Genomic DNA, 15,690 nt, shown 5'->3' on the forward strand with positions numbered 1-15,690 from the left:
TTTGTTAAAGCCTGCACATTTTTCTAGGTTGACGTCTGAAGTTTGCACTTTATCTGGAGTAGTTTCCACTTTGAGAGTCAGAAGTTACGCTTCTTTTTATGCTATAGCTTAATTAAGAAGAAAGTAATGGAAATCTGGTATTTACACCAAAAAACAGCTATAATTGAAATTGTGCTTGCTATAAAACGTTTTGGTTTTTAATTTTTTGCGAGATTTCAGAAATATTCTGGAGGAGGAGGTATTTATTGAAAATTTGCAATATCAGTTTTGGTGGGGGAGTGGGGAGATGAGCTGTCTTCTATAGAAGCTGCTGCACAGCATCTTGAAATTAGTCCAGTTGGGAGGAAGAAGTTGGCCCTCAAAGGAGAAGCACACTCAGAAAGAAGTTTGTGCCTGTTAAAAAAGGCTCTGGCAGCTGAGGGAGAGCAGGCACAGGTAGTAGCTGCCCTTCTCCCATGAGGCAGGGATCCCTGACTGATGGGCACAGAGCTGCAAAGGTTTTATTACATTTGTGTGGCAGGCATGTGATCTAGTGCTGACGACAGAACTAACTATTCCTATCTCTTCTTTGCTTTGTGCTCATGCACTACCCCAGAATGAAATAATTCAGCACCATGTAGTTCATTTGGTGGCAGGTCCAGCAACTCTTCCTCTTGTTGGTAGATATTGCCAGATATACTATATGCAGCCTGCTTAATTACTTTCTCATTATTCCACTGTTGTCTTAATTGCAATAAAAAATAGAAGTGTTTATTCCACTTGGGTTTAAAATGCTAAGTTACAGTAGCTCTTCAAGTTAAAGCTCACTGCTAATATGAAAAACACCGAGTTGTTCCTTAGTACAAAAAGAAACAACTATAAAATCGGGGTAAACAAGCTCTGTACTGTAAGTTATCATCAGAATCAGTGACTAGAACCTCTTAGACAATTAGCCTCAGTAGATCCCAAGAGCTCTGACACCTGGTTTAAGTGTGAACCCCAGTTAAGTTACTGATTTTCCCTGGACTCAAATTAAGTTGTTAAATGTTATTTTCTGAGAGCAGATAAAGTTTCATGATCATGAGATGCATTATTCTTTTCTGATTGCTCATGAACTGAGAAGTTGCTTAGGTATAAGACTCAGTAAATCCAGCAGGTTAGAAATTGACTTCAGAACAAATCTGGAAATGGAATGAAATCTTGAACTATTCACAGCATAAGGCAGGACTGATTCTCTCCAGAGGCCTCCCACACAAAGCAGAATAGACAAACTGCAAATAGCGAAAGTGGATTTACTGAAAAATTGTTTAAAATGTGATTTTTAAATGTCCTGTTGTAGCAGGAGAGTCGCATTTAACCAAAATGCACTCTTAGTCCTGCGTTGTATTTTCAGTGATACCAGTTTTGAGTTACTATGGCATTAGAAGTAGTTCACCAGTTTTCCACAAACAAGTCTTTTTCTCCCCTTGACCCATCCACTTCTATGTTTTGAGGCTTATAATACTGAAATACCACACACAGATATACGATGTTTTCATTTGCTTGTCCTTTGCACCACTCATGGAAAACAATAGCATAGGGCTTCAAAGAAAGAGGCTTCCTAATAGCTTGTAGAGAGATGCATAAAATGTGTTTAATGCAGGAGATGTGTGTAACCAACTCAGACTTTACCACCAAAGCAGACATTTGGAATTGAGTACAGAAAAAGAAACACAACAGGAAATCGCACACAGACCGATGGGCAACATTAAGAAGGTACAAGGCTTACAGTGTATCAAATAACTCTGCAAAATTGACAACTGGCAACAAACATTTGCACATTGTCAAGACAAAAGTCTGGCTTTTTTAAAAACAAAATAGGCTCATCAGTGATTCTGACTTTATCAATTGTATGCTGCTCTTCAGGCAGCATACAATGAAAAGAAGGTTACACAAGCTTCACTTCTTTTACAGTCATGGTGCAACAAGAGCATATTTAGGTCCAAGACTTTCTGCAGAACAGTTATTTGATTGGCATTTTCTCAAAGATAGAAACAGAAGGATCAAAATAACTGTCACATCAGAAACCAGCTATCATCATATCTGTAAAATAAACAAATCCAGGATGACCTTTCATGGGCAATGCAGCTAACATACAATTCTTTACACAAATATATACACATTTGCTTGCAAAGTATTTCTAAATAGTCTTTTCAAAAAGTATTAGAGTAGTGCAATATAACTTTATCAGCAATTGTAACCAGCAAGAGGTAACCCAAACAGGACCACAGGAACAGATCCCCTTGAGGATGCAGTCCTGCCATTCTCCCGGGGGCAAAAATCCCCTTTCATGTCACCGGGAACTATGGCTAAGAGCTGTGCACAGGTAGTCCCTTAGGAATGAAGTCTGCTCACTACACGGGGAGCTGAGCATGGAAGTCTACATGCAGCTACCAGAATATATCCCCAAGTACTCGTTATGTAGTGGCCACTAAGACATTTGAAATGTAAACTTTCCCATCTATGTTCCACGTAATTTATGAAATAATGCAGTTTCCATGCAGTAGGGCACAACTGTATCAGATGAATTGAATACATTATTAGCTAAGGAAATAAAACCAGTACATCAGTTTTATCACAACTGCATTTTTTCCTCTACACTATATTTCACATTGGTAACAGGTAATGTGCTATATCATAAAGCATATTGATGTGATCTGAAAGCAAAAACATTTTCTGCAAGATTCCATATTAAAATAGTTATGTGCACAGAAGGTGTTCATAGCATGACACCATAGCAATATGGAGTTAGTTTGATAGTACTTCCATTACAACAGAATTATGAACTTTATTCACTAAACTATGTAGTACAAATGAAGATTACCGGTACATATAGAAAAATCAGATAGGCAATCAGTTACAAACCTGGCAGTATTTTGAGAGAGACAGAGATTTTTAGATCTTACAATGGAATGATAAAAACATCAGGAACTCCTTTTGGGAGCTCCAGAAAGAGATTTGCACTTGGTATTTCTCATTACCTTATAAGCTGTCCTCCTGCACAGGAAAACATCGCACCAGGAGTGAACATAGTGTCTGGAGTTCAAAAAAATCTGCTAAAACTTAAGTGCAGTACGGTTCACTACATTGTATTTCTGTTGAAACATATAAAACATAGAAAATTGTAATGGTGGCTTACTGGATAAACATATTAATGTTCACAAATACAATCTGACTGAATTTTTTGAGTCAGATTTAAATGTACACCTTTTGCAGATTTAGTCAGCATGATTTGAGTATTTCAGGTACCTTTGACCACTAAGTAGCTGTGCATATTTACCATTTTAGACTGATTCCTTTAATGTGTTATGCTGCATCTAATAAGGCTTTCAAAAGCGGAAACCCTACTTCAAACTTTCGACAAATGTCTTTACAGTGTGAAATATATCTTCAATGAGAAATGCCTTTTTACAATATTTACAAAATCTCCCCATTAGGTAAAAAGGAAAAATAAATAAAAAGCTCAAGAGAGAAAGGAAACACTTCTTAGGCTTTAGGCTTTTTCTTTTATCTTCCCCCAGCAGATGCTTGTCCCTTCAACACGTTGAGTTGTCTAGCCAGGGTTGTTTTTCTTCCTCTTGCTCGGGCTGTGACTGGGATCCTGTTTCAATTCACGGTATTGCACCTGTTTAAACACAACATTCAGAAATAAACTAGTTAGGTGATATGTGCTAGAAAAAGAAAGATCTCTGTTTTTTGAAAGAAAATGAAAACTATCCCCCAGCAAACTAAATGGGATCTGTAGCTGTGATTCGACAGCAACAGAGTGATAGATCTGGAGTAAGAAGGAAAGACAGCATTAGGAAAATCCTGCCAGGAGGTAACACTATGTGCTGAAGTGGAGTTCAAGAAGGCTACATCTTTTGTTTTTTCCATGAGCTTTAATAGAGAATAAACATTATTCTCTTTAATTGGATGAATAGCCTTTGTAACATTTCTTGAAAACTTGCTTATTTTCAAAGGCCAGCCACAGAGGGGATGAGATTCACAGGTGTATGTGCAACCATACCTCCTATTTATATACCAGCTCTAAACTGAAACCTCTACCTAGAAATGTAGAAAGTATATAATCCTTGTGATACCGGAGGTGATTTATGGGCCTGACATTATCTTAACGGTTGCACCTCCTCAAGAGATTGTGTACTGACTTACAAAAGCTTATCATTCACAACCAGCTTATTTTTAAAGGAGTTTATGTGCACGGCTGAACTGTGGCCACATCAAAAACTTTCACCCTAGGAAAGTGAAGGCTGAAATGCTCTCACAGTGCTGACGCAAGACAAAGCCACCCACCACTGACTCCGTGTCGGTGCATCTCCTTTTGCCTTTTGACCTTCCTGTTTTATTTTTTAAACCCAATTTTTAAATAATTGTGTGGTTTTCTCCATATTTTAAAATCCCCAGCCTAATTTCCATTCAGGCATAAGCAATTACTTTCAGACCTATTCTCCATGCATACGTAAAGACTCATGTCAGCAGGTAGACTTTAGAGATGATATATTGAGTATTTGTAAACAAATGACAGTGTCTTAAAAATGTGGTGACTGAAGGTGAGGTGTCAGGTAATACAGAGTCAGGGAATGGTTTGGGTTGGAAGGGACCTTAAAGCTCATCCAGTTCCAACCCTCTGCCACAGACAGGGACACCTTCCACTAGACCAGGTTGCTCCAAGTGCTGTCCAACCTGGCCTTGGCCACTACCAGGGACTGTCCTGTCCCTACAGGCCCTTGTCAAAAGCTCCTCTCCAGCCTTCTTGTTGCCCCTCATAAGGTATTGAAAGGCTACTATAGGTTTCCTACACAAAACCTTAGAATCATAGTATCATAGAATCAGCTAGGTCGGAAAGGACCTTTAAGATCATCAAATCTAACTGTAAACTCAGTACTGACAAGGCCACCACTAAACCATGCCCCCAAGTGTCACATCTACATGTCTTTTAAATATCCCCAGGCATTGTGACTCTACCTGTGCTGTGGGCAGACTGTTCCAAGGCCTCACTACCCTCTTGGAAAAGAAGTTTTTCCTAATCTTGAGTCTAAATCTACCCTGGTGCAGCTTGAGGCATTTCCTCTGGTCCTGTCACTTGTTCCTTGGGAGATCAGCCACCTCCTGGCTACATCCTCCTTTCACACAGTTGTAGAAAGTGATAAGGTACCCCCTGAGCCTTCTCTTCTACAGACTCAGCTGTTCCTCATCACACTTGTGCTCCATTGCCCTTCACCAGCTCAGTTGACCTTCTCTGGATTTGCTCCAGCACCTCAAAGTCTCTCTTGTAGTGAGGGCCCAGAACTGAACACAGGATTCAAGGTGCGGCCTCACCAGTGCCCAGCACAGGGGGATCTTCACTGCCCTGGCCCTGCTGGCCACACTGGTGCTCATACAGGCCAGGATGTTCTTGGCCTTCTTGGCTGTCTGGTCACAAGGTGGCTCACGTTCAGCCTTATTCCAGACATTTTCATGTAAGGCTGGAGGCTGCTTTATACAAACTAGCACCTGTTACTGTCACCCATCTACTTGTCTTTTTACTCATTGCTCCAAAGAATTCTCAAAGGCACAACTAAGGTAGTGGCAACTTTCTCATTGGAAAAAGGCATAGCAACCTCCTTAATGTCCACAGATCCTCCCCACCTTGAGTATGCAATTTCTCTGCTAAAGAATACAATACTGTGCTAAAGTATATGACACTGAATCAAAGTAACTGCTTTAAAATGTGTTTAAAAAAACCCAGAAAATCATGATGCTATATATCAAATCAACAGCCATAAGGACACTTTAAGAATATACACACCACTTGCACATCTGAAGGAACTCTGGATAGAAAGTCAAGTAGCTCATTGTTATCAATTGCATATGGACTTCGAAGTTTCTTTGTAAATTTGTTGATACCTACAAAGTGAAAGTCCACATGTTAGTATCACTATTAAAAAAACCCAAACCGACATATTCCTTGGCAAAGTTCTAAAAAAGATTTTAGGATCCATTTTAAAGTAACTTCGACATTAGCACTGAATTAATGAATGAATGAACTGTAAACTCAGGCTCTAAAAGTCGTAATCTGTTGCTGTGGTTCTCTCTGCTTCAAAATGCAAAAGTTCTATGCACATTTTCAAATTCCTCAGTTTTTTTTTCTTTTTTTTAAGTAAAAGAAACTGTGGTTGTTATGTGGAGGTTGCAAAAAGGAGAGGAATAAAGCATACTCCATTTCTGTAGCAGAGAGGATGAGCAGTAACGAGCTTAACAGCTTATCTACAGGGCAGAAGACTCAGGTCAGACACAAGTAAATCTTCCTAATGCTAAGGATGGTGAAGCACACAGGAAGCAGCAAAGTCTGCATCAGGAGAAGGCTTTAGAATGAGTTTACACAAGCCTCTGTGCAGGAATGACAAATACAGGTGAGCTGATGACAGTGCAGAGAAGGGATGTGGTATCTTCTTCAGACATCATGGTTTTACAATGCCTATTGAAAATTACTGCTCAGAAGCACAAAGAAAATCCTCCCCAACCTAGGCAGAAAGCAGGTTTTTAAATTAAACTAATTTTCTTATCATTACATGCTGGGTCAGATTCATACACTTTTCATGTGAGAACACTGTTCATGGGCTCTGCACACACACATTTGAAGCACAGACAGGAATGGAACAAACTGTGCAGACTCTTGTGTGAGTCGAGAAAGCCAGGGCAGCACTAAAAATGTGCCATCCTGTGTAATTTATCCAGGCTGTATCAGAGATAAGATAATACAGTTTACCTTCCACAAAGTCTTTGGCGCCAAGGCCTTTTGGAAAGCTTTAGCAAGGACATAAAGCTTTGGGATGGAGAGTACAAGCTGGGGTCTTAATAACACCTACAGCCTCCCACTTCATGAATTCTCAGTTCTGTGGTATAGATTGGAGATGCTGCCATCCTTTTATCTTGTGACTGAACAGTGAGTGTTGAGAAGGAATATCTGAGATTAGAAAACCTTGTTTAAGAGGGTCCTTTGCATCAGCAAGTGACTGAGAAATTCAAGATCTGACCCACTGTTTATTGCACGTGGCCACTGGACCACCTATGGGTGATGTGGTCTCACCTTGTCCCACCTGATAAAGTACCAATCATGCTGTGAAATTAAATGCATTAATAAATCATGATCAAGGCTCAGAAAGGAAAAGCATCGACGAGATGAGATGGGACACTACCAGAGAAGTAAAATACAACAAGAAGTTTAGGTCTTTTCCAAAGTGTGGAAATTTTCTGATGAAAATAATTTCTTTTAGAGTCTTTTCCAGATAAACAACTGTAACTTTTACCAGGACGTTTTACCAGGAGGTAAACCCAGTGGTTTTACCACCACTACAGTGAATGAGATTACAGTGCAGAGACAGTTCCTGCTCTACTGCGGCTAATGTACCACGTGTTGAAGGACTAGTAGTCTCCATACCGAGAAGCATGGCCAGGAGGGAAAGAACTAAAATTTCCTGCCAGGGCTGGCTGAAAGAGTCAGTCCCTATGGATGCACAGAAGAAAGACAGCTATAAGAAAGACCAGCCATAACACGGAGGAATTTTCATTTAAAACTCCCTGACTTCCCAAACAATGAAATGGGTGATGCTGCTAAAGACCAGCTCAAACTTTCCTGTGAACAAAAGTCAGATAACAAAGGTAATTTTCTTCCAAGTGCAGTAAGTATGAAAAAATGTATATACACAGGGGAGCCTAGAAATACACAATAATGGAGAAAACAGGCATGTGCTTAGAATATGCATTTTTTGAAGGGACAGCTGCTTAAGGCATGACATGGCTCTGTGTGAACATGGTTCACCCCAGGGAGGTCTGGGCTGTTGGCACTGCGGCTATGCAGTACATGTCTGGTCTCCTGGCATGGTGCAAGAGAAATATAGAAAAAATATAGAAGGGATCCCCATAAGCTTGCCGAGTAAGAAGCTACCTAAACTGAAATGAAGGAGGAAAATGTGGACCTGAAAACTCTATGAACAAAGGTGCCTGAAGTTGTATCTAAATAGACCAGGTAACCTGGGGACAGGAAGAGAAGAGATGGGGAGGGGAAGAGAACATGGTGCATTTACAGTGATTTGTGATTATTCTATCTATCCATGGTTTGGGAAGCATGGACTCCAGTTTAGGATTTGAGGCTCTTCCTTGCCTGAAAAAGAAAATTTTTGTGGGGGAGTGTGATCCTTCTGGGGGTATCACAGAGGTCCATGTCAAGGATTTTTTAATAAAAAAATGCTAACTACAGTTTTGTGGGTATTAAAATCTCAGGTTCTTGCATGAAATCAAGGCGATATATTAAAGCAAGTGTACAAGATGCCAGATCTGCCCAAAAAAACACCAGCAAAAAGGATAATAGACCAAGTACTTCAAACTTCAGTAACAGGAAGCCTACCATAGCGTGTGTGTGTGCTAGGTAGCACGCACGTGATACAGCGCATGTGAGGAATAAGTGAAATTCCAAGACAGGCAAAGACAGTAAGCCCACACACTTGCTTCTTTTAGTTCCATAGAAATGCTTTTGTTCAAACCATCGTTATTGGTTCTTCTCCATTTTGTATATTCTGCTACAATTATTTGTGAAGACTTGGTCAGAATGTTAATTATACTGACTGATGTATGAAAATTACATTCTTTGCTGTTAGTTCAATGATTTTATGTTGTCTCTTAAATGCAGAAATTTTTCACAAAGGCACGATAGCTATCCTTTTTTTTTCAGAAAGAAAACTAGCCCCAGATTTAACCACTGCTCTTCACAAGTCTGCACCATGGAATAAGGGCACAGCTGCTGGTGGTGTAAGATGTATATACAATATACAAATGTATATACAAAATATACAAATTAAAACTTGGGGCACTGTTTATGACAGATGTGGTAATGGTAGCTGTTTAAAATCAATGTAAAGAATAAACATAAGGACAAGTAGGGAGAGCTTGGATCAATCATGATTTCACCCTGCTGCCTACCTAATGTCCCCCAGTTCCTGTTCATTATCAACACCCTTTCTGTTTGACTAAAGGTGACCCTTTACACAGGTTTCTTGTTGCTATGTTTACATACAGTTTCAGAAGATGAAGTACTGCAGTAAAAAAGGCATATTGTCCTAAATGCATCATATAGATTGAAATGCCTCTATCTGTGTATAAGTGGTGAAAATAAATCTGAGTAATATCTAGACAAAGCTACGCTTTGATATATGAAGAATCCTCATGGCTACATGTTTATAGAATGATGAAGTCTAGAATGCCAGCCAAGAAAAATGCATTTTGCAGGTGGGCCTAAATCTTTACGCAGCTGTGATTTTTAACTAACCTGTCTGTTTCCATCATGGGGCAGCTTCAAGACCATAAATACAGAAAAGTACTGACAATATAAGTCATCCCTTCAAAAACAGTTTTTTCTAAGTGGCACAGACAGTTAAAAGAGACTTTACTTACCCCAGACGAGGACAATATATCTTAGTGGAATGAAATACAGGATGATGGTGAACATGGAGAGGGCAACAATTGCCAGCCAGCTCAAGAATGGGACAGTCCAGTTGAATGTACTAAAAGGAAAATCAACAAAAGTCAGAAATGTGGTCATCCAACACAGCCAATAAAAGTACAAATAATGGGCAGGACAGGGGGAGAAGCACCAGTTCCATCAGCAAAAACAAACTGAAATTACAAACGAATATATGTATGCTGTAAATCAGCTGAGCCTGGGCTTGGACTCACTACCAGTGGAAACTAAAAGAGCTCCTAGCTTCACACACTCCCTGTGGAGTGTGCACATCTCAAGCCCATCTTCAGGAACGGATTTTAAGGCTCATCCAGTTCCAACCCCCTGCCATGGGCAGGGACACCTTCCACTAGACCAGGCTGCTCCAAGCCCCATCCACCCTGGCCTTGAACACTGCCAGGGATGGGGCAGCCACAGCTTCTCTGGGCAACCTGTGCCAGGGCCTCAGCACCATCACAGGGAAGAACTTCTGCCTAAGATCTCATCTCAATCTCCCCTCTGTCAGGTTAAAGCCATTCCCCTTGTCCTGTCCCTACAGGCCCTTGTCCAAAGCCCCTCTCCAGGTTTCTTGTAGCCTCTTTTTGGGCACTGGAAGCTGCTCTAAGGTCTCCCCTTAAGAAGCCTTCTCTTCCCCAGGCTTGAACCATCCCAGCTCTCTCAGCCTGTCTCCAGAGCAGAGCTGCTCCAGACCTCACAGCATCTCTGTGGCCTCCTCTGGACTCACTCCAACAGATCCACATCCCTCTTGTGTTGTTGCCCCAGAGCTGGACATAGGACTGCAGTGGGGGGGTCTCCCCAGAGCTCAGTCGAGGGACAGAATCCCCTCCCTTGACCTGCTGCTCACTCTATGGGGATGCAACCCAGCACATGGTGAGTTTCTGGGCTCAAGTGCATACTGCCTTATCTTTACTCTGCTTTATTGTAAGGAAAGTGAAAGCAGTTAGTCTGAGCAGGGATCTTCCGCTCTGCCTGACATTTACATGCACTTCCTGGCCACGTCCGCTTCTGTCTTGGGGGTACGTTCAGGAAAAGGCAAGTGTGTGGGTATGCAAAGCTGGAAATTCGTCCATGCACCCAAGAAGGAGAGGGTTAGGGAAAATGAGAGTGCAGAACAGTCTGTCCTGAAGACAGACATAATGCAAAAGCACTGAATGAAGGAAGGAAATAGAACAACTTTGAGTGGGGAAAAAAAACAATGGAGAAAAATGACAGAAGATGGAAAAAAGGAGGGAGTGGAATAGGATAATGTACACTGCAAAGAAAAACTTTATCTGCTAGATAAAATAAAAGAAGTATTATTTCTTTATGGATAAAGGAGAAGAACTTCTGGGATCCCATCAGAATTTCAGGACACTGCCTTTCCAAGAAAACCCCAGAAAAAAACATCCTCATCAAGGTTCCCAATATCTACACTGTGATCACCTCACTCTACAGAGTCTGAGGTGTGACAGAGAGGAACTGAAAGCTGAGGAATCTTGAAAGAGCCACACTGTGGCTCTCCAACCTCTGTGTACAGAAGGAGAGGGAGGCCAGATGGCCAATTTATATATACGTCCCACAGGAACACTGGTTAAAGGGAGCTTGGCTCAATGGGACTGTTCCATGAAGGCACCACCATGTCAAAAGTGTTGCATGACATTTATCCAGAAGGAAAATGTGGCTTTGGCTGTAAGTAGTCTGATGATACTCTTTAAAGTATTATCACTAGCTACATCCCCAATCAGTGTGATTACATTATTTTGGCTTCTCTGGCTGAATAACTGCAATTATCTGAATTGCTAGCCATATTTTTCATAATGAGCTCTGGCTTCCTGTGTTTATTTGTCTTCTTTTCTCCCTGGCAATTTTGACATGCCTCCAGAGTGAACATTATGTTAGTGTCACTTGGTGCAGGATCACTCCCTTTCTCCTCAGGGGACACCTGCTCTTTTCCCCTCTTCTGCATGCATTTGGGATGAACAGAAGGTTGAGGGTCTGCTCATGTTCCTGTGACTCGGCTTTGTGCAATGGATCACAGACACGCCATGTGTGGGAATACTGGCTCCTCACTTAGCAAGCCTCCTTATGTGCTGTGTTAGCACAGCACTCAGTACAGGTTTCCCATTATAGTTTTAGGAACAAATTACAAAGATTTATAGGAAGATTTGGTTTCACTCAGTTTAGCAAATTCTGTTGCTCTCATCTGGTATATAATAGAACAGGACCTACTTCCAAAATGCACAATTAGAAAAACTTAATTATCAAGACAACTTCCATGAACAGCCTTTTGATAAAAGACTTATTTCAGGGGCAGGCTCATTTTACTTGCCTGGAAAAGTCATGCAATATAATGTGCTTGCACCTGCCTGTGCTGCTGTGAACACAGCTGTCTGGAAGTGTCCTCATGGGAATGCTTCCCAGGCTTTCCAATTAGGGACTTAAACACAAAAAACAGCAACCTCCTCTTGAATCCTGATATGCTTGCCATTGTTGGTAGATTTGGAAGGAAAAAAATTAGGCAGAACAGCAAGACAGATGATCCTCATGTTTCCTATAGGCTGACCTTCGTCCATCAAGTTTCTAAAACTCACTTCCAGAAGTTGGAACTTATCTGGGGGCCATACCCCTTCCACAGGCTATGGTCTCAGAGGTGTGAGACACCAGTGTGCTGCAGATGGCACCAGCAGTGAATGAGACAGGTGCCTCACACTGCTAGGTCTCACCCAGAAGAAGGCAGCATATAGCTTTAACTCTCCTGTAAGATGTGCTGCGTGCACCAGTGAAAGCTTTACAGCAAAGCCTCTTGTGGAGGTTTTCTAACTCAGCATGGGTCCCTGCTCAACTCTCTATCTGCCCCCTCTACTTGCAGTGGACAGGTTGTTGTGAGCATGCTTCTCCTATCTCACCCACTGAGGATGAGACACTCTTGGCTTTTGAGCCGCAGAAAGCCAGCGTCACAGATGATGGCTGGAAGACATCTTTCTGGACCCCTTCTGATCTCCAGTAACAAATGTTACACTCCTGTTCACTGTCCATGACAAAACTACAGCAAACTTCCTGTGGTAAATCTCAGAACCAATCCTGCTTAAGGCCTAAATTTATTGGCAATTCTTATATATCCAGTATGAAGTGTTACGAATTACAAATACTCTAGAAGAAAAGGTACATCCTTAAAATCTGAAATCCCTATTCAGCTCTTCTTATTTCCTTTATCAAAGCTGCATTATTTATTATTACTTTTAAATAACTACTGTTAGGTCTCACAGCAAATTTCTGTTTTACTTCAAAGCCTTCTTTATAATTTTGTTCCCCCCAATTTCTGCATTTATAAGTTACAAAATTAATATGACAGGATTTTCATTAATAGAGGTCCATAAAGGAAAGGAAACATAGATTACTTCTAACAACGTATCATCAAAAATTGGAGTTCCCCACAACATAAAAAGGAGCAAAGGTCTAAAGGTACTAAAGTGTACTAAAGGTACACTTGGTACTTCAGCTGGAAAACAACATGATTAGCTTTGGAGAGCAATATGGCACCTGTGTCAGCACTTACTTCTTGATTCTTTCTCCGAAGGAAGCCACTTCATCAAGGATATTCTGGACACTGATACACACCTCTTGGATGGCATAAAGTCTATTCATAAATCCTTTTTTTTCACTGTCCTAGAGAAAAAAATAAAACTAGTTGAATAAAAAAATTTTTGACTGTAGGAAAAGGACTGCACACCCATCAGTTAAGTTTCAAAAGTGCACATCCTACATATTCATCTACAAGTAATTTGTAAAACCTGGTTATCAGAAATAGTTTTCTTGTGTATTTGTGTGTATTTACAGTAAGTATGATAGAGTACATGCTGAACACCACACAATTTTGTTTGTCACTGCATTAGTTTCTAAACACATATTTCAATAAGCCAGGTGCCTGGCTTATGAACATGTTGAAGGCGCAAACCCCCTGTGTTGTGCACCCTTTCAAGTGGTAAGAGACAGAAGATGGAATGGGAGCACTTTGTCAAAATGCTGGTCCTTGTGCTGCTATACGCACCAGGAAGATCACAGTATCACAGTATCACAGTATGTTAGAGATTGGAAGGGACCTCAAAAGATCATCTAGTCCAATCCCCCTGCCGGAGCAGGAACAGGATGTACACTCCTTGTGGGAGGCACTGAGTGAGAAACCAGAAACACCCCAGCTCTTACAGGGATGATCCCCTTTGGCTCCATTCTGTGTCCCCATCATCATTTGTTCTACCTTTCTGCTAGGCTGTTGAGCATACTTGCTTTCTTCTCTCTCATTTTTTTCTTTCTAATATTCAAGTGCCACTGTGCAGGAAATACATCGGAGATGAAACTCCAACTGCCTTTACAATTTGGTTACCTCAGCCCATGCTGCAAAAGCATATAACACTTCGGCCATGGAGAAAATAAAAAATGCAGGGGAGGTTTCATAGTAGGAAGTAATTATCTCCTTACTTACTCAGGTATTCTATACACTATTGGCTTTTAATTTACAAAGCCATCGATGTATGTTAATGTAAAAGTCTAACCGTAACTTCATTTTTGTTAAATTTATAAAGACTTTCTGAGAGTTTTTTTTCATAAATAGAATGACATTTGTCTCTCAAAAGCAGGAACCACCCTCATTAAGACGTTTTCTGAGGTCTTTGTCCTACTTTCCACCAACTCAAGCAGACTTTGCACCTTGGAAGAACCCAGCAATCTGCTGCCTGGGTTCATCAATGTACTCCATGGACTATTCCTCAACTGGGCTTTGTCCTGCTCTGACGACCTGTTCATTTTTCCTCAGAAAGCGATTCTATTTCTAAGCTTATAAAGGCTGTAGCATCAAATCCACACAGAGCCAACAGCACTCTCAACAAAACATTGTGTTACTTGGGATTAAAATGAAGCATCACCTGGAAAAAAAATGACAATTTCTCTCCATTTTATCAGATTCCACGTGTGTCAAAAATTTATGTTCAACATTTCCAATGGATTGATGTTATATTACTGCATCTAGTTTGAATATGATCAGTATTTTCTCAAAATAAGAAATGGAAAAATAAATATTTCAAGATTAGCAAAATACTTGATAAAAAAGTTGTTCAACATTTTGCCATCACAAACCACACAACAGTCTCTGTAACTGACCCCAAAGTCCAGCACCCAAGAAATTAGCATATGTTGCATTTCATTTTTATTTTCTTCTTCTGATGCTTAATTAGTGTATTGGTTCACTTATATCATTGCCATTTTTGCCATCTTAATAAACCAGATTGGCTGAGAAAAACATCATTTAGTGTTTAATCAGCTAAAGTTACTTCAGCAACACTGGTTCTGCAACTACATTGTCAAGATTTCTTGTGAAAATGTTGGAAGTGTTTAGCTACAGAACATAGGCTAAAATACACAATCATGAAACAGACAGAGATGGCAGAACTACTTCTAATGACTGATTATAATTTAAGACCCCAAACACTTCAGACTCAGAAAAAAACACCAGTTTCTCAGGCAACATGAAAGAGCTTATGTTCTACATTAAGACTGATACTTATTCATACCATAAGAAATATTTTTGTGGTTTTTTTTGAGGATGACCATAACCACAACATTTGATATCAACTCCATCCAGTGCTGCACAGGAACACTGGATAATTTATGAAGTTATTTCCTTAATATTTATTACATGCTTGAAGCCTTGGAATGACATCATTATTGTCCTCAGGTATACAGCTTCTAAAGAGGTGCAGCATATATCCAGCATATTTCATTTGAAAGAGATACATGTTCTATTCCTTCATGTAAAACACATTGTTCCAGTACTGGAGAAACATGAAAATAAACTGTTTTTCTCATATGGCAGAAGTGAACAATAAACCATACAGAAAGCACAGGTATTTTTCTACTTTTCAAATACTATACACTTTGCCCCTTCATTTTCACTTAACAGATTTTGCCCTTTCTGTAAAGTTATCTTGATTTGTAATTAACATGTGTGAAAAAAGAGCTATGTCACTTGATGAAACCAGCTCTCTTTGTGACATCTCCAGAACTCAACTGGGATTACAATCAGACATCCTGATACTGGTTTTCTTTACAAATATTTTACAAGACAAACTAATAATATTTTTTTTTAAAATACATCTGTTTTAAATCATTCCCCAAAAGAACCCTACAAAAACCTCAAAGACAGA

The 15,690-nt window shown here is 40.2% G+C and overlaps 1 protein-coding gene across 1 annotated transcript in view; it reads right to left on the minus strand.

Moving 5' to 3' along the window:
• Positions 1 to 1,587: 1,587 nt before the first annotated feature.
• The window catches only part of MCTP1 (multiple C2 and transmembrane domain containing 1), a 112,900-nt gene continuing 98,797 nt past the window's right edge, over positions 1,588 to 15,690 (minus strand). The window contains exons 9-12 of the mRNA XM_061360986.1: positions 13,050 to 13,159; positions 9,448 to 9,557; positions 5,807 to 5,904; positions 1,588 to 3,643 (exon numbers count right to left, since the gene is read on the minus strand). Coding sequence (XP_061216970.1) covers positions 3,572 to 3,643; positions 5,807 to 5,904; positions 9,448 to 9,557; positions 13,050 to 13,159 — 390 coding nt within the window. The 3' untranslated portion in view covers positions 1,588 to 3,571. The remainder of the gene's footprint in view (positions 3,644 to 5,806; positions 5,905 to 9,447; positions 9,558 to 13,049; positions 13,160 to 15,690) is intronic.

Source organism: Neopsephotus bourkii, unplaced genomic scaffold (assembly GCF_033783945.1).
Source record: "Neopsephotus bourkii isolate Nb327-2 ecotype Australia unplaced genomic scaffold, CSIRO-AGI_Nbou_v1 NB_1038, whole genome shotgun sequence".
NCBI classification, from domain to species: domain Eukaryota; kingdom Metazoa; phylum Chordata; class Aves; order Psittaciformes; family Psittacidae; genus Neopsephotus; species Neopsephotus bourkii.